The sequence below is a fragment of the Monodon monoceros genome, unplaced genomic scaffold (genome assembly GCF_005190385.1).
Source record: "Monodon monoceros isolate NGI ecotype Baffin Bay Population unplaced genomic scaffold, NGI_Narwhal_1 Super_Scaffold_20, whole genome shotgun sequence".
Classification (NCBI taxonomy): Eukaryota; Metazoa; Chordata; class Mammalia; order Artiodactyla; family Monodontidae; genus Monodon; species Monodon monoceros.
The window spans coordinates 92,332,088-92,352,700 of record NW_021703777.1 but is presented as its reverse complement, the minus strand read 5'-3'; the positions used below and the strand labels follow the sequence as shown (position 1 = coordinate 92,352,700).

At 34.2% G+C, this 20,613-nt stretch overlaps 1 protein-coding gene across 10 annotated transcripts in view; it reads right to left on the bottom strand.

Annotated features, from left to right (window-relative positions):
- Window positions 1-20,613, bottom strand: part of LCORL (ligand dependent nuclear receptor corepressor like) — a 160,577-nt gene that overhangs the window by 95,473 nt on the left and 44,491 nt on the right. For 6 of the 10 annotated variants that reach the window (XM_029235073.1, XM_029235075.1, XM_029235074.1 and 3 more), the window contains exons 3-4: window positions 10,014-10,093; window positions 8,993-9,122 (exon numbers count right to left, since the gene is read on the bottom strand). In XM_029235073.1, coding sequence (XP_029090906.1) covers window positions 8,993-9,122; window positions 10,014-10,093 — 210 coding nt within the window. Of the gene's footprint in view, window positions 1-7,476; window positions 7,524-8,992; window positions 9,123-10,013; window positions 10,094-12,553; window positions 12,617-17,103; window positions 17,241-20,613 lie in introns of all 10 variants that reach the window. The other 4 variants (XM_029235069.1, XM_029235070.1, XM_029235071.1 and 1 more) reach the window with 2 other exon arrangements.

The window sequence follows — 20,613 nt, the reverse complement described above, 5'->3', positions numbered from 1 at the left end:
TTCTAGAAGTAGGACTTATGAAAGTGTTTTGATAAAAAGATACTCTCAGTCAATCAGGCTTGGGAAACAGTATCACAATAAACAATGAATGGAGTATGAACAAACCTAGCATATTCTTCTGTTAACTTCAAGGAGTTAAAAGAAATGTTGACTGTAAAGCAAAAAGTCTTACATCTTGCTAAGGAGGCTGGGTTTAATGAAGTGGACCATGGAAATGTTAACTGTTAACATCACATAGTGAAGAGTTTATGATTAGAAAATCTTTCAACTTGATGCTCATCATTTGTCAGGCAAAGATAAAGGAGTCACAAATACTTGACAACAAATCTTTAAAAAAAATTTTAGATCATGCAGATAAAATGTTTGTTCATACAAGTGAGTCTGATCACGATATGAGAAGACTCCACACATTAAAGGGTGACCAGGAGCTGAAAAACTACAAGTGACGGGAACTTAAATAGTTCATCCATTTTTAAAAGAAGTTTTTAAAAAAATCCCAGTGCCTTTTCTGTGGCTTCAGCTGATGGTTCAGATAAGCTAGTTCCATGGATTCAGACATGGATGAACCTTAGGCATTTAATTCACCTGTTCAATACTTCACCAGCTCACTCTGACTTAATACTACTCATCACCAAACAGCAACAGGAACTAAGCCTCCATCTCTTTTATTACCATCAAACTTCATGCAGGCAACTCTTTAATCCATTAATTAAACATTTTAAAAATGCTTTTTTGATTATTTTACTAAGTACTATTAATAATCATTAACTATCTTACATTATTTAATCAGTTGTTTACATTATAGTACATGTTGCTTGGTCAAGTTATTTAACTGTTACTTCTTTGTATGTAAGTAAAGGAACAGAGTTAAATAATCTCCAAATCCCCTATCTGCTTTTAAATGCTATAATTTTAGCTTGGTCTTAAAAGGAAAATAATCTGTAAAACTGAGGAATGGGAGTGGCGATCACCTCCTACATGCCTGATCTATAATTTTTCAAAACTGATATTAGCTTTAACTCCTGAAATGTATTTCCCCCAGGTTTTCTGTAGTTTGAGTTTGATACCCTACTTTTTTTCTTTTTAGCGTTTGCTCAAATGTTATTTGACTACTCTTTATAAGACTGCAATTCCCACCTCTACCCTGGCATTCCCTAAGCTCCTTTCCCTGCTTTGCCTCCACAACACCTACATATATATTTATATCCAGCATGTGTGTAAGGTGTGTGTGTGTGTGTGTGTGTGCGTGCACGCATTCACATTCAACCACAAACAGAATTTACTTGCTTACTGTCTGCTTCCCCTCACTAGCACACAGAAGACAGGGATGTTTTCTGTCTTTTTCCCACTAGTATGGTACCTGGCATATAGAAGGAAACTTAGTGGAACTTTGTTGAATGAATTAACTTCTCTAACCATGGACGAGAAATATGTTTTATAAAGGCCAACATGCTAGTCTTGCTCTGGGGAAAGTCATACTCAGGGAAAGAAAGAAGTAAATTAGCAGGATTTTATGAAAGAACACATAGGTGATGACACAGCTGGTGAATTCATGAGTTACTCAAGGAAATCAGAAAAATATTCTAAAAAGATTTTTAAATGGTTAATACGAAACAGTTAAATAGCACGTAGTAACTGTCTATTACTTCCACAAAAAAGTGCTTTTTCCAATTCAGTACTCATTATTTTGAACAGCATATATAGATTACTACATTTATTCACATACAGGCTAATTTCACTATCTGCAGTATTAGAGACAGAGCACAGGGGAGAAATACTACCCAGGGACAGATGGTAATTCAAAAAATAGGGCCCCAAATAGAATTGTATCTCTTCTGAGAATTAGGTCTTCCCTCTCACCTAACAGACTACACTTTCTCAACTGAATTAGAATATGCAAAGAAATAATTTAGACAAACTTCTAAAGAATTATATAAAGATAAATGAAAGAACCACTGCTTCCCCAAAATTTAAGTTATGTCCTCAAAATGTTATGAGTTGTGTATAACCATTGAAAGAATAATTCAATGACTAAACATTTCTGAAAGGAATTTAGAATCACTTATATTTTCATTATTTGGGCTGATTCCTAGAACATCTTAGAATACTGGAACTTTCTTATCACATGCAAGGACTCATTAAAGACTTTGCTAAAAGATCTAGCATACTACAGCTATAAGTAACATTTTAAAAAAACTGGATAGACAATCATGATTTTAAAGCATTACTGTTGATCTTTAAAATATTCCTCTTCTACAGACACTCAATTAAGTTATTGAGTTTTAACTGTACCGGGTATAATTCTAGGTGCTGAGGAGATATAGACAAAATCCCTGTCTTACTGTTCTTATATTCTAGAAGTGGCAGATAACAAACAGATATTAAAAGAGGAGTCAGGGAAACAGACAAATGAGAAGGAAAATGATGGGAAAGAGACTGACTGAAAGAATTATCATAAATGGGGTGCTTGGGGCAATGAGTGGTCAGGCCAGGGTAATGTTTGATAATATGAAGGAGGGCAATGCTCAGGTGCAAACAAGGATTCCAGGCAGAGGTAACAGGAACAGCAAGTAGGAAGACCCTAAGGTGGGAATAAGGTTAGCACATTTGAGGAAAAGCTAAAAGCCAGAGTCTGCAAAAGAATAAACAATAAGAGATGTGGCTAAAGAGGAGGCAGAAGTAGGCCATGTAGGTTGAATTTTTGATATATTTTACTCTCAGTGACATGCAAAGCCATTGGAAGCTTTTGGGCAGAGGAATAATGTCCTGGTTTAGGCTTCAGAAATATCATTTTGCCTTCTGTGTAGAAAAAATGAATTGGTAGGGAAGAGAAAAGTAGAAGAAGAGACACCAGTTAGGAGGCTTTTTAAGTAGTATATGCCAGAGATGAAGTGCCTTGGATTAGGATGGCAGCTACGGAAATGGTTTGAAGGTAGAACCAATGGGAGTTGATGATAGGTTGAATGTGGGTATACAGGATACTGAGGAATCAAGAAAAGCTCCTAGCTTGGGGACTGACCAACTGGGGTCAAGGGTGATACTTTTTACTAAGATAGGAAAGGCTGGGGCAGGGGAAGGTTTGGGGAGAGTAAAGTCAAGTGTTCTGTTTTAGATAGGTCATTCTGACATGCCTACTGAATATTCTACTGAAGAATACCAAGTGGACAGATATAAGAGAGTAAAGCTAGAGAAAAGATTAGGATTAGATATAATCCTATAATATTCAGGTGTCATCAACACATACATCGTAATTAAACCCACTGGATGAAATGATGCCATCAAGTAAGAGAAGGCATACTGAGAAGAAAAGACAACTGAGGACTAACTCCTAGGCTCTTCAATATTTAAAGGTAAAAAAGACAAAAAGCAGCAAGGAGCATGTGAAAGAAGTAATCTGCAAGACAAGGGAAACATTAAAAGAATATAGTTTCCTAGAAACCAGGATTAAGGAAGTGCTCATCCCTATCAATTGATGCTGAAAAGCTGAATAAGGTGAGAACTAATAACTTTCCTCTGAATAGTACAAGATGGAATTACCAATGAAACTGATAAAACAATTTCAATGGAGTAGTAGAAAAGAAGTCTAATTGGGATGGGTTGAAAAGAAAAGGGGAGTTGAGAAGTGAAGATGGTAAAAGTACAGAAAATAATTATCTACTACCTGTCAGATGCTTGAGATATCTCAGCAGGCAAAAATACAAAAATCTAATTCTTCATAGTGCTTATATTCTAGCAAAGGGAATAAGACAATGAACAATAAAAATAAGTAAATTATATAATATGTTAGAAGGTGATTGTGCTACAAAAAGGAAGCACAATTTTTAGTTGTGAACTTTTGAGAAGGATATAAAACAACCACCTGTAACAGAGGAAAGGGACTAGGTGAGACTTAGAAAGTCAGCATAATAGGGTGTTTTACTTTAGTCAAGTTCAGCTGTTCCAGGGTAAGTGTGTAAGATATTGAGAATAGGGTTAAAACATAGATAAGGTCCTGACAAGCAAATATGACAAAGGAAAAGAGAAGCAAGGGAGTTAAAATTTTACAGAAAGATGATTACAGCGATTGAGCACAGTATCTAAACTGAGTAAGGAGAGACGTGAAGTCGTAAGACAGTAACAGTGAGAAGTGGTATGGTCAATAGATTGGGGGTTGCAAGGAGGTTAAAAAAAATACTGGGATGCCTACTGAAATAAAATGGTAGTAGAAATAGGGATGGTTGAAATTATTTTTGTGAGGTGGCAAAGGTCTAGGGATGATGATGGGAAAGGTGGTTGGAGTGGAATGGAGGAAAAGATCACTGGAAATGAAGAGGTCAAGTAACTGAGAGGCCAGAATGTAGAACGTAACAGTTACATAGAACTTGAAGTCGCCAAGAACTAAGATGGGAGGAAGAAAGTGAAAAGGCTGGTAGAGGTGTGCAACATGATAATATGGATGGAATATTTAGATATTCCAAACAAGCTCAGGGTTTGGAGTAAGGATGGCAAATAAATGATTGGAAAGCAGCTATAAAGATCTCAGAAGTTGCTTGTTAATTTTATCACCCCCATATTACATAAAGCAAGGAATTAAAAACATCCAGCAAGGGAAAGGTCTACAAAAGCATCTTTTATGAATATATAGGTTTCACTTAAAGCAGTAAAGTAAAGGGAACATTAAAAGAAAAGACTGAGGATATAGGGGATTGCTGATGAAAGACCACAAGTTCCAGAAAACACAGTGGAGAAAATTTGGGTGCTTGTAAAGGTGTAAATGACTGGGTCAAATTAGAGATTAAAAAAGACAAAAGGAGATAAGAATCCATGTGATGATGAATGAATGACCTGATAGTCGGCCTTTAATTCCTGCTACGGATGGTGTTGCAGGCAGAAAGGTGATTTTAACAGAAATGCTTAAAATCTTAAATACAGTTATAATTTTAAGTGTGTTCTTAGAATTTTATTCATATCCTCTACACGGCAAAATAAGAAAAATCTTTTCAAGGATACCTCTGGATTGTGGCTCATAATGGTATGTGGATTATTTTATGACACTAACATACAGTTCCCTAAGAGTTCTAAAAAGGCAGCCCACATATAAAAAAAAGTCAATGTATGACCACGTGTTATCACAAAGGCACATTTGTATAAGAAATGCTTAGGGCCTGAATGAATCAGGTCAAATTTACATAGTCATTCTAGGATACCTGCATTTAGAGAAAAGCAATCTAAAAGATTAACACTCCTGTTTCTAAGAAGTCAAATGTTTTAGTATCAGTCATAATCCAATTAATTAATAAGCAGTATTAATATTTATTTCATGCAGTATTATAGAGCTTAAAAATTAAAAGTTTAAAAGGAAAAGGATCTGTGTTCAAAAGAGCCATGAAAAACTTTATATAAAACCTAGCTAACAATTAATTTAAGGGGGAAAGGTTGGTTAATAGCAGCTTTCAACTATATATCAAGGTCTTCGAAAAGAAAAGGCCAGAATAGTAGTTACATGAATGCTCAATGTGTGTGTGGGGGGGGGTAAAAGATAAAGTAGGAAAAACATTATATTTTGATGAAGGAAGGCTTTATTTTGTTATATACACTTAGCAGTATGATTCATTCAGCTACAACGTGCATACTATCTGTCCAATTTAGTCAAGTAGCCTTCTTTAACTGAAAAATAAAAGATGAGGTATCTTCCTGAATCACAAGCCAGTGATTTACACTGCTTCAGGTAATCAGAGAATGTGAAGCCAAAGTCAAAACAGTTTAGTTCATATCCTATGGGGACAGCTTCAGAAAAGGCATTTTATATCTATATGCCTATGTTTACCCACATTTCAAAACAAATAAACTGACTGATATTCAGGCTATACACAGTAATAAACTTAAGTACAAAGTAGGAAAAGATAAACAATACATACACGCTAAATAATTTTCTTCTTCAAATAAAACAAATAAGTACTAATACCACTGAATATGTAGAGAAACTGGAAGATATATGGACAGTTTATCTTAGTACTCATTTATTCATTCAAAAATATTTACTGAAGATCTAAGATGTGACAAGTACTATTCCAGATACCGAGGATTCTGCAACTAACAAAACAGAAGTCCCTACTATCATGGAGGTTTCATTCTACTCTAGCATTCTAGACAATTGTCTAGGTTAACCTCTAGAAGGAACTCAATTTTGAAACATTTCTAAAGTAAAGAATATACAAAATTAGTTAAAAGTTCGTCTCTGCACTAAAATATCCACTCCCCTGACTGTACTTACTCAACCCTACAGGAGTATTTTTGACTGGCTTCTAATTATAAGGGATAGTCCAAACTGTATTTAGATTAAGTAATAAGTTTTCTCCAATTATTAAATACTATAAGGGAACTAATCACTAAAGCTGTTCATGTTCATATAAAGCAAAGATGGAATGCTCTGTATGTCTCATAGGTCCTCTCTAGCCTGCCTAATTCAATTAAAATAATCCTAATTCTAGGCTGCGAAGTAGTAGAGAACAGGAATGATTTTCTACTTAATACTTAGAATCTAAGTGTTCCTCACATAGAAAATCTTTGACCTTTTAAAATTCCTTCCAAGGATTCAAACGTTCACAACACAAAACTTCTCTGAGCTTCATTATCTCAGTCTGTTAAAGTGATAACAAGAGTACCTATCTCTTAACAGTGTTTTGGGATTAAATGAGGTAAGTCACAAAACGGACTTAGTGTTCAATCATAATTGATGACATCAACCATCTTAATTATCCTAAGTGTGAGTTCTCAATAACAGCAGCTTACATCATCAACTTCCATAAAACTATAGTTAAGAAAGATAACAAACAAGCTACAATTGGGATAGTAGAAGATTTCTCTATGTTTTGGCAAGATGATCACGTGCTTATGCTCCTCAAACTAAGCAACAGATTTAAAGTATCAGTAATACTAATGTTATTAATATGCAGCATTCCTATAAATGACTGAGTTTGAGAAATTTTCAGGAATCAAATAAAAACTTCACTAACAAGATGCTTTATTAGTATTTTATTTGCTTCCGAATACTCGGAATTTCCTATCTTTAAAAACACATTTTTTGCCTTTTATTTCAAAGTAAAGTTAAAAGAACTTACTAAATAAATAAACAAATACACAAACAAAGGAGTTAAAACCATTTAAAAGATACTGTTATTATCTTCTAGTCTCATCCTGGTCAGACCATATTGGAAATCTCGAAAATGATTTCATTCAAAGAAATTAAAAACAAACAACAGAAACAAAACCAAGTAAACAAGTAGAAAAGTCCTTATGTTTAATTAAATCTGGAAAGTGATGAGGGACTACAAATAAAGAAATTAACAAAGATAAAAATACTGAAGACCTGAAGTAAAGCAAAAATACTACTAATAAGAATCTTTCATTTAAAAACTCTGTGATCCTTCAAAGATCTTGAAGAAAACCAAAAAAATCCCCAAATGGAGAGGTCACTAAATATCCATGAACACTCACCCAACCATTGGTAGGAGACCTCTTGGAGACCCAGATGCTTGAATCAGCTGAAATAGTACCAAGTTTTTACTGATTACTCTTAACAGGGCAATGGAGCACAGGCTAACTCCATACTATCAAATACTAAAAGTCATTATTATTGATTAATTTATACCTACTACCATTACAAATTATTCAAAGGAGGAGGCGACTGAGTAAGTTCTAAGGTGAGTGAAACTTACTGCATGCATGTGTGTAAATGCATACATTTTCTCCAGCTCTCTTCGTGATGTAAGTCTGATAACATAATTCTTATAAATGTAAATATACAGACAGAATAAAATTTTCTAAGTTAATATAAAATTCTTAAAGAAATCATGTAAATAATTTTTATATTGGTTCATAAAAAAAATTTTAAGAAAACAATTTGTTTTTTAAAGATACTGCCAATTTCTCAATACTAAGTACTTTGGTAACACACAGGAAAAGATTTTCAGTCCCCTGCACTTAAAAAAATATATAGTTCTTAACTTTAGGCCTTTTAATATACTAATGGTTCTTCTCATCAGAGGATTTTCATATTTCAACACATAAAAGAACTCATAACAGTAAGACTAAACAAAAGCTTCCTTTCTCAAAGGTGAGGACTATATTCAACATTATAGATTAAAACCTGTAAGTCATCTGTTTAACAGAAAATATCTGATGTTACCTAATTCAAAAGAGGAGTAAAAGCACTATCAATACTTAGATGAAAATACAGTAATGTTTTCCCCAATCTCAGGAAGCTGGGAGGTACAGTGATCCTCCCACCACCACCCTTCATTCCCCCTGCACCATGACTTATTCCAAAGGTCTATGTGATAAAAATTAAGACACTTTACTACTGCGCAAATGGCCAAGAACAAAAAATGGAAGGGTCTATATTTCTGTATTTTTCTCAACTAACTTAAGATATAAAAATAACTTCTGCCTGATACATGTGTATCAAGCAAGAAAACAAGTGAAAACAGTCCTCATTTGGATTTAATGTTTAGATAGACAGGAAGCAAAGAACAACACTGACATTGTAATGTCAAGTAAGCACATTCAAGCTATCAAAGAAACACTGAAATCTCAAGCCAGCAAATATACTACCAACCTGGCTGATAAATTATTTAACTGTTACATTTCTAAAAACAGCTTTGCAATATATTATATCTATCACTTATTGAACACAAAAGAACTTTTGAAGTCAGAAACAAAATAAGGAAGACCAGAAGCATATAAAATTTTCTTCTGCCTATAGTAGATTAAGAAAATAAAGTCAGGGAGAGATTTGAGAATAGAATGGTGAAAAGGAAAGCCTAATAGAAGACAGCTCTACAGTGATTGCAAATCCTAATGTCCCTAAAAATATGAAGAAAAACTAAGGACAAAGAAGGAAATAATCAAGAATGGAGTAGAGACTGACATATTAAAAACTTGTGTGAGAGAAAAATTCAAACATTTTAGATGTCTACTGCAAATTTTAAATGACAAAGTATATCAGTATTACCTTTCTTTCGAAAGAGTGCATTTAGGTAATTTTCTGCTTGGCATTCAATCTTTTCAGTGTTGGACTGGCCCTGAGATGATAGTTCCTCTGTTGGTGTCGACTGTGAAGAATCAAGAGATGGTATACAATCCTAAAATTAGAAGAAAACAACATAAAAAAAAATCACTTTTTATTTAAACATGGGACTCCATTTAAAATGGCAAAAAAATTCTGTTTTTTTTTTATATTTTAAATATGTCAAATTATATACAGAAGATTTGAGAAAGGAGTCAGGAAAAAAGAAATTTATCTTTGATAGAGGGACAAACTAGCCTTATTCCTTAGCAAAACTATTGTCAAAAAGGGGGTGGGGGGCAGATAAAATATATTGTTAAATAAACTCACTATATAGCATGCCAGTAATGAGAGTTTTAAGAACAAAGCAGATATGTTTATCCACTAATCTGACCAAAATGGGTGCAAGTTCTCAAATTCCCATTTCTTCTCAGCCCTTCCCACAACAGTACATAAAGAATTAGGACTTCCCACCATGCAAGAAGATGCTGCTTGTCTAGTTTATGCCCTGTTTACAGTAGAAACTAATAATTAATCATTTCACAGGAGATAATTATGATATCCAAAAGACTTCATGAGAAAGTAAAAGGCTAAAACGTAGTACTACATTATCCTCCAACCACTGATTCCTAAGAAATCAGACTACAGGGTGGTCTCAGACCAAACTAGGCTCACCCGTGTCTACCTAAATACAAAACAGATCTGAACTGAACTTTATGAGTCAAAGAGCTTTAAGAAAGAAATGTGAAATGAGCAAAAAAGATGAGAATGTTGTTGGAATTTTTACCTGCAAGTTAAGCTAAATGTTAGACTTCTAACGTAAGACTTTAAATTATTCTTCTCATTGCCAAAATCAAGTATTTAAATTTCACTGTAAGTCACAAATTCTCAGAACAAATTAAGTTTAAAAAATTGTGTTACAATTGTGCAATTAGTTTAGACATAATTTCATAGCACTAAAACTTACACTGACTGCTTCTCTCTGTAGGTTACAAAATGAACATTTTTCATCCATAGACCAGTCAGTCAGCTCTTCTGGTTCACAGTCTTCAAAAGAGGGAAAAATATTGATTAAATACACTAACTTTATTAAAACAAATAAAATTACCACTCGCCATAGCAATGGCTCATATAAAAAAGCTAGCTGCAATAGTAAGGGGAAAAGGCCCCCCCAAAATTAAACTGGTGACATCTAGAAAGAAATACGGAGAGTAATTTTACACTATTATCAGACAAAGTAGCAAGAACAATGAGCTGGTTATAAATTAATTTTCCAACAATAGAATTTTAAGTATCATCTAGCCTTCTGAAAGATTCAATTCATCATTGTCTATTAATTTTTATTTTCACTATGAAAGAAGTCAGAACAAACAGGGAGATATGGGGATAAAGGAATAAATTTTGCACATCATGAAAGACAACATAAAACAGAGAAATGGAATAAAGCACCAGAAAAGCCTACAGATTTGAGAATATGGAATGCTATCCAAGAAAAAAGTAGAAATCCACTGCTAAGAAGTCAGATCAGATTTTCATTACGTGCTAAAGGCTTTGTTGCAAGAGTGAGAGCAAAAAGCAAGTAAACAAGTTATATTATTCAATACCAATCATGGATTTTTTTCACAAGAATGTTCCTTATAATCCAACTGTTGTAATATATTAGTGAGTTCGTGGAAAACATTTTCTAATGAAGGAATTTTATGAAGATATAATAACATTGCCATCCTAACTGTACTTGGTATAGACAGTGATTTTTCAAATTTACTCCTTGCAATAGAAATTCCCTCCAATTTCTTTTCCCAAATAAATTCATACACAGAACCTCAAATACATAAACTATTATCATCTGAGGCAGCTACATTGGAACTAATTTGAAAAGCACTGGTATACCACAGTAATTTCTCTTATACTTTTGAAATACATAATGAAATTGAATACATGTTTTCTGCTAAACTACACAGGAAATAAACTCATCCTTCTGGAATGATAATGAATAAATACTACTTAGGTTTAGCCCGTGGGATACTCTTGCATTAATCCAGATATATAGGTCAGAATAGAAGATAATATAATTTGCTGGAATATAAAGAGTATAGTGATAGCTTCCTTTGATTTTGGCAGTGCTCCAGAAATATTCCTTTTATTTATTTAAGCTTGGAAAGAGGAGGGAATGGGAACATAAGATCCAGTATGGAGTAATGGAAAGATGATTGGATTTGAAGTCTCCAAAAATCTGGAATGGAACTTATTATTTGTAGCCTTGCCAAGCCACAAAGGTTTCGTTTTAATTTCCACATCTGTAAAATAAGGATCCCATCACCTAACTTATTTGTGATCAAATTTTAAAAATATGAAAATACTTCATAAACTGCAAAACATCATGCAGAGGTGAATTATTAACGAGGTAGAGTCGCTAGTCATTATTTTTTAAATCCTGTACTATCACACATATATTTAATAAGGTCAGTTTGAAGAAGACAAATTTTAATTGAATATCTGCTTAAAAAAACTGATCACTTTTTGTAAACAACCTGACAAATGAAAAGGTTTACATAACCTATACAGTTAAAAACCCAGAATTGTAGTTATGCAGGTTCATAATTTTCTCCAACCTTTCACCCAGTCAGTACAACAGAAGCATAGATTCACACTCTTGAATATAGGACTGTGCAGTGTCTCTTACAGAGAGCGAGGCACAGCTTTCTGACCAATGAAATGAATATAGAAGAAGTGACAGTATACCATTCTAAGCAGAGGCTTTTAAAGGCATGGCAAATTTCCCCAATTCTCTTGAATTTCCACCATCCAGCATCAGAAGAACTTGGCCTGTAAAGCCATTAATCCTTCAGTCTGGAACATGGAGTCATGAGGAGATGTTATCCCCATCCACAGCCTAGATTCCAGTGAATAAGGTCACCCATAAACATGAAACAGATTTTGGAGCTGTTTGTTATGTAGCATTACTGTAGCAAAAACTTGACTCATATGCTAAGCATAACATAATTTTGATGGATCAAGGAAATCTTACTGCTTTTAAAAATTATGGCCTCATGAATAGGGACTATGAAAGGAATCCAGCATTGGGATTTTTGAAAAATAGCTGGTAGGTCTGGAAAAGGTATTTCTGAAAAATCATTGAAAGGTTTCATAAAGTTTCAGTGATAAATATATTGACTCAAGGGACAACAACTTTGGGTTAATTAAGACAATTACCCATTGTAAAATAAAATTGGGCATGCTGAGATTATCCTCATTTATTTTAGTTATTTTAGGTGAAGTTCTTCAAGGAAATTCAATTAAAATAAATACCTACATAGTTAAACAAATGGCATTGAATAATCAATGATTACATAAATGCCATTAAATGCTACTGGGTTCAGAAATCTATGAATTTACTTAAAAATATTTAGTAATTACTCTGTATATAGCAACTTTTAATTTTCAGTCCAAATAAATGATGATGGTATACTTTTTTTATATATAGGAAAAGCGATTTTGAAAAATCACCTGGAGGCCAGACTTCTCCCTCTGTCCAGGTTGTCCTTTCAGGTCATAAAAATTAAATAAGCACTACAACAAAACACATTCATTTTATCTCTCAAACAAAATTTGACAATGATTCAGATATTCATCTCTAAAATAAGTTGTCTCTCATTTTGAAACTTTAATACATGAAGGTATAAGCTCAAAAAGGGTCAAAATATGTACCTTATACAACTAACCTTATTAATAAAAGGCAATGTCATATATGAAACTGGTAGTAAATGAATGATAAAAATCAACCTTTCCACCATATATACATATTCTTGTGGTCAAAGTCTGGCTCCAATCATTCACCTGATTTGTCTGGGAAAGATAACAGTCTTTGAAATTAGACAGCCTTGTAGTGAACCACGTCTTTCCACATACTATTGATAGATGTAGCCTTGGGCTAGTCACTTTCTCTGAGCTTCAATTTCCTCACTGTACAATGAGGATAATAATAATTCCATCTTAAGGCTGTAGTAAAAATTAAGAACATACGCAAAACACAGAAGTCCAGTAGATGTTACTTTCATTTTCTTTTAACTAATCACACTTCTTTTTAATGTTTTTATTCTCTTCAGTACCCTCAAGCCACAGAAAATAAATTTGGAGTTCCTAAAGATAAAGTTCAATGAAAAGTGAAAAAGGAGAATACTGAAACTAGATTTTTCATTAAGGTCATGAAAACTGATTATAACTTTGTTAAAAGATACATAACAGTAGGGAATATAATTAAAAAATAATTTTTCATTATGAAACTACATATTAACTATATTGAAAGTACAAAGGAGAAAAGAAAAACTATTCATAATCCCATCATCCAGAGATAACGATTAATAGTTTGCAATATATCCTTCCAGTTTATATTCTATACCTTTTAAAAAATTAGGATCAGCTGATTTTTTAAAGATCAATAAAATGATAAACCTCTAGCCTGGCTAACCAGGAAAAAAAGAGGAAATATCAGAAATGAAAGATGGGCCATCACTACCGATCCTATGAACATTAAAAGAGTAACAAAAGAATATTATGGACAACATTAGTTTCCCACAGATTTGGATAAAATGGACAAATTTCTTGAAAGACACAATCTACCAAATCTCACACACAAAAAAATATGTAACCTCAACAGGCATTTATCAAAGAAATCAAATCAATAATTAATAGCCTTCCAAAACAGAAAGCACCAGCCCAAATGGTTTCTCTATAATCTGTTCCAGAATACAGAAGCAGAGGAAATATTTCCTAACTCATTCTTGACGCCAAAACCTGTCTGAACAGACACCTCACCCAAGACGATATGCAGATAGTAAACAGGCATATGAAAAGGTGCTCAATATTACATGCCATCAGAGACATGCAAATTACAAGATACCGCTACACACCTATTAAAACGGTTAAAGTCCAAAACACTGACAACATGAAATGCTGGTGAGGATGTAGAGCAAAAGGAACCTAAATTCACTGCTGGTGGGAACACAAAATAGTACAGTCACTCTTGAAGATAGTCTGCTTCTTACAAAGCTAAACAGAGTCTCTCCTTTCCAAAGGATCCAGCAATGGTGCTCCTACGTATTTAACCAAATGAGTTGAAAATGTATGTTCACACAAAAACTTGCACACATATGTTTATAGCAGGTTTATTCATAATTGCCAAACCTAGGAAGTGACCAGGTCTTTCAAATAGGTGAACAAACTGTAGTCCAACCGTATAAGGCAGTTTTATTGTTTTATTACACTTTGCTTTACTGCACTTTGCAGATATTGCATTTTTTTACAAATTGAAGGTTTGTGGCAACACTGTGCTGAGCAAGTCTATCAATGCCATTTTTCCAACAGCGTTTATTCACTTTGTGTCTCTGTGTCACACATTTTGGTAATTCTCACAACATTTCAAACTTTTTCATTATTATATTTGCTATAGTGATCTGTGATCAGTGATCTTTGACATTACTATTATAACTGCTTTGGGGTCCAAGAACTGTGCCGATATAAGTTGTCAAACTTAATGTTCTATGTGTGTTCTTTTTTTTATTGAAGTAGAGTTGATTTACAATGTTGTGTCAATTTCTGCTGTACAGCAAAGTGGTTCAGTTACACATATTTATATTCTTTTTAAGATTCTTTTCCATTATGGTTTATCACAAGATACTGAATATAGTTCCCTGGGCTATACAATAGGACCTTGTTGTTTATCCATTCTATATATAGTGGTTTGCATCTGCTAACCCCAAACTCCCAATCCCTCCCTCCCCCACCCACTCCCTCTTGGCAACCACAAGTCTGTTCCCTATGTCTGTGAGTCTGTTTCTATTTCATAGATAAGTTCATTTGTGTCATATTTTAGATTCCACATATAAGTGATATCATATGGTATTTGTCTTTCCCTTTCTGACTTCACTTAGTACGATAATCCCTAAGTCCATCCATGTTGCTGCAAATAGTATTATTTCATTCTTTTTTATGGTTGAGTAATATTCCGTTGTGTATATATACCACATCTTCTTTATCCATTCATCTGTCAATGGATATTTAGGTTGCTTCCATGTCTTGGCTATTGTGAATAGTGCTGGTATGGACATAGGGACACATGTGCCTTTTTGAATTATAGCTTTGTCTGGATGTATGCCGAGGAGTAGGACTGCAGAATCATATGGCAACTCTACTTTTAGTTTTTAGAGGAACCTCTATACTGTTTTCCACAGTGGCTGCACCAACTTACATTCCCAGCAACAGTATAGGAAGGTTCCCCCTTTTCTCCACACCCTCTCCAGCCATTTGTTAATTGTAGACTTTTTAAGAAAAAAGTCTTACCGGTCTGAGGTGGTACATAATTATAGTTTTGATTTGTATTTCTCTAATAATTAGTGATGCTGAGCATCTTATGTGCCTGTTGGCCAACAGTATGTCTTCTTTGGAGAAATATCTATTTAGGTGTTCTACCCAGTTTTCAACTGGGTTTTTTGTTTTTTTGTTGTTGAGTTATATAAGATGTTTGTGTATTGTGGGAATTAAGCCCTTGTCGGTCATATCATTTGCGAATATTTTCTCCCACTCTGTCTAAGTCGTCTTTTCGTTTTGCTTATGGTTCCCTTTGCTGTACAAAAGCTTTTAAGTTTGATTAGGTCTCATTTGCTTATTTTTGCTTTTATTCCTATTGCCTTGGGAGACTGACCTAAGAAAACACTGGTAGGATTTAAGTCAGAGAATGTTTTGCCTATGTTCTCTTCTAGGAATTTTATGGTGTCATTTCTTATATTTAAGTATTTAAGCCATTTTGAGTTATTTTTGTGTATGGTGTGAGGACGTGTTCTAACTTCATTAATTTGCATGCGGCTGTCTAACGTTCCCAGTACCACTTGCTGACGAGACAGTCTTTTTTCCATTGTATATTCTTTGTGTGTGTGTTCTGACTGCTCCACCAACTGGCCTGTCCCCAACATCTCTCCCCCTTGCTGGGCCTCCCTATTCCCTGAAACACAACAATATTGAAATTAGGCCAATTAATAACCCTACAATGGCCTCTAAGAGTTCAAGTGAAAGGAGTAGCAGCAAGTCTCTCGCTTTAAATCAAAAGCTAGAAATGATTAAGCTTAGTGAGGAAAGCATATCAAAAGCTGAGACAGGCTGAAAGCTAGGCCACTTGTGCCAAACAGTCAAGCTGTGAATGCAAAGGAAAAGTTCTTAAAGGAAATTAAAAGTGAACACATGAATGATAAGAAAGTTTTAGTGGTCTGGATAGCCAGCCACAACATTCCCTTAAGCCACAGCCTAATCCAGAGCAAGGCCCTAATTCTCTTCATTGAAAACTGAGAGAGATGAAGAAGCTGCAGGAGAAAAGTTTGGAGCTAGCAGAGATTGGTTCATGACGTTTAAGGAGGGAAGCCATCTCCATAACATAAAAGTGCAAGGTAAAGCAACAGTGCTGATGTAGAAGCTGCAGCAAGTTATCCAGAAGATCTACCTAAGATAATCAATGAAGATGGCCACACTAAACAACAGATTTAAAATTCAGACAAATCAGTCGCATATTGGAAGAAGATGTCATCTGGGACTTTCATGGCTAAAGAGGAGAAGTCAATGACTGGCTTCAGAGCTTCAAAGGACAGACTGACTCTCTTGTTAGGGGCTAATGCAGCTGACAACTTGAAGTTGAAGCCAATGCTCATTTACCATTCCAAAAGTCCTCATTTACCACATTACCTGTGCTCTATAAATGGGACAACAAAGCCTGTATGACAGCACATCTGTTGACAACATGGTTTACTGAATATTTTAAGCTCACTGTTGAGACCTTTCAAAATGTGAATGTGACTGCTTGTTGATAATGCACCTGATCACCTAAGAGCTCTGATGGAGATGTACAACAAGATTCATGTTGTTTTCATGCCTGCCAACACAATATCCACTCTGCAGCCCACTGACCAGGAATCATTAAGAAAAACATTTCATAAGGTTATAGTTGCCATACATAGTGATTCCTCTGATGGATCTGGGCAAAGTAAACTGAAAACCTTCTGGAAAGGATTCACCATTCTAGGTGCCATGAAGAACATCCATGATTCATGGGAAGAGGTCAAAATACCAACATTAACAGCAGTTTTGAAGCAGCTGATTCCAACCCTCATGGATGACTTTGAAGGGCTCCGGACTTCAGTGGAGGAGGTAACTGCAGATGTGATGGAAATAGCAAGAGAACTGGAATTAGAAGTGGAGCCTGAAAATGTGACTGAATCATTACAAACTCATGATAAAACTTCAAAGGATGAGGAGTTGCTTCTTATGGATGAGCAAAGAAGGTGGTTTCCTGAGATGGAATCTACTCCTGGTAAGATGCTGGGAAGATTGTTGAAATGACAACAAAGGATTTAGAATATCACATAAAATTAGTTGATAAAACAATGGCAGGTTTTGAGAGGACTGACTCCAATTGTGAAAGAAGTTCTACTGTGGGTAATATGCTACCAAATAGCACTGAATGCTACAAATTGTTTGTGAAAGGAAGAGTCAATCAGTGTGGCAGACTTCATTGTTGTCTTATTTTAAGAAATCACCACAGCCATCCTAACCTTCAGCAACCAACACCCTGATGAGTCAGCAGCCATAAACATCAATGCAAGACCCTCCACCAGCAAAACAATTACAACTTGCCAAAGGCTCAAGTGATGGTTAGCATTTTTTAGCAATAAAGTCTTTTTTAACTAAGGTACATACACTGTTTTTTAGCATAATGCTATTATTTATTACACACTTAATAGACTACGGTAGAGTGTAAACATAACTGTAGAAACCAAAAAATTTATATGCACTGGGAAACCAAAAATTCATGTGACTCACTCTATTGCGTTATTCTCTTTATTGCAGTGGTCTGGAACTGAACCTGCAATACCTCTGAGGTATGCCTGTACACTTGGATAAGTCTCTGTACACATTGAGGAAAGCTAATATAACTTATATAACTAACTATAAAATAGTATTAGATTCTCTGGTTTTAATATAAATAAGCATCAATTCATATTAGAAAGCTACCCATTTTTTAGTTAATACTAGGGTATGGGTTCCTAGTAGGAAAAGATACTACCTATTCATTTTTCTTTCCTCACTGCTCATCACAGTTCCTAACACAAAATAAGCATTCAAAATATGTCATCCAATAAATCTTATTAAAAAGTAGTTTTGTTTGCTCCATCATCATAGTGTTAACAGTTGGGGAAAAAAAGGATATTAAGCCAAAAATATTAAATGTTGGTCAGTGGTATAAGTCAGGGATTAGCAAACCTTTACTATAATATAAACAGCCAGAGAGCAAATATTTTAGGTTTTGCAGGATATATGGTCTCTGTCACAACCATTCAACTCTACTGTTGAAGGACAAAAGTAGCCATAGACAATATGGCAACAAATAAGAGGGGCTGTTTCCAATAAAACTGTACTAATCGGGCATTAAATATGGACTTCATATAGTTTTCACAAGCCACAAAATATTAAATCTTCTTTTGATTTTTTTCAACTATTTAAAAACATAAAAACCATTCTTAGTTCACAGGCCATTCAAAAACAGTCAGTGAGCTGGATTTGGCCACAATGCGATCGCTTGCATACCTCTGATATAATTTCTCTTTGAAATGTGGACAGAGCTAGGGAAAAACCAATAAGGGTCTATCAGCCACTTTACGCCTGCCTACTGTACTCTTTTCATATTTTGTAAATATCCATAGTCAGGGCAAGTAAATCAGACAATCCTACAAATGAAAGAAACTGGTTCCCCAATAAGACATGAGAAAGGATTGACTAAAGCAGAAAACAAGAGTGAATTTCTGCTTAAAAGTCATGTGATAGCAGGAAAAGTGAATTCTGGGTTGGTAGAAGAGAGGCATAGAGTATGGGGAACTTTTCAAGGAGTACATAAAAACTGATGACATTCAAAGTTTCTTTGGAGACTTTACTCCAAAAAGAAATAATAGTTATGTTTTCCTCAAAAGGACAAAAAGTCCTAAGAACAGATCAAAGAAGACAGAAAGCTTTTGTTTCCAACAAATTAAAAATTAGCAACACTCAAAAGCTTTCAAAACCATTCAATCTGGAGGTGACTCTGAATAGATTTCAAGAATTAAAATATAAACTTCTCAAAACACTAATACAGATGATAAAAAGCCTTAAAATTAAAAATACACTGTATGCCAAAGTTGACTTTCAAAGTAGCACTATGAAGTTTAGAGTACATTTTTCCACAGAAACAGCAGCAGATTGGCAATGCAGTCTATTTAACTTAAATGTATTATAAAATAAAAATACTATGCATTTAATTTTATAATAAAAATAATTTAGAGTAATATACAAGGATCCCTTGGCTAGCCAATTCATCTAGTTCCTGAGTTTTGGAAAGTGAGTAACAAGGGTTCAGATTTCCAATGATTTATCTAAAAACATACACTCACCTATGTGATTCTTGCATACAGATTTGTATAATGAGAAATATCTACACTTGGTAGTCCTAACATCTAAATATTAAACCATTTTATACAATGATAACAAAGAAAGCACACTTATTTAAGAAGAGGATAAGAAAAAAGCTGGAGATGTCTATAATGGATAGCTTCTACATGCCTTTTCAAAGGCTCTACACTTTGATAGCTCTGTTGTAACCTTCCTTCAAAATGTATGGCTGTCTTTATCTTTGCACAGATACAGATTTATTACTACAATTAATATTATCCCTCTTATGCCTGAAACTTTGATTAGAAACCTTTTTTTTTTAATTCAAAAGAGCAAAGAAAAGGAGGAAGAATTTACCTAAGAAACCTGGAGAAAAGTTATTAGAACGTCTGGGGTGAAAAAGGGCAACATCAGTATGTGCCTATGTGTGAGAAGAAGATTGAGTTCCAAAGCTTAGCTAATTTTGTAAATCCTCCCACCAAAAAAAGCACAAAAGAGGATATAAGGTACAAGATCTATCAGAATTAAAAGAATAAATGGAATGAGGTATAAGCAACAGGGTATTAAATTAATTAAATTAATTACCATAGATCTACAATGTAATACTGTGCTGTCATTAAGAATGATGATCCAGAACTTTATATACCCAAATGATACACTAGTGAACAAAATCAGTAGGCACAAAAAACTATATACACTGTATATACAGTATGTACTACTTTAATAAAAGAATAAATACATCTAAACATATATTTTAAATTTATATAAAAATGGTGAAGGTTATCTGTGGGTCGTGGAACTAGGAGTAATTTTTTTCTTTCTGATTTATTTGTATTCTCTAATTTCCAAAAATGAACATGTGTTACTTGTATGCTAAGGAAATACTAGTCTAAATATAAAATACAAGAATTTATTTCATTAGCACATTCTGCCCTTTATGTAATAAACTAATTTCCGAAGACATAAATATATACACACATAACTATATAAATAAATAAATGACAGTGAGGGAAGCAAGACGCTTAGAGTTACAAGTTGCAACTTGGGTTATCAGAAGGCAATTAAGTATAATGCTGACTTCTGATCTGAATGAGAACAGCAGGTTT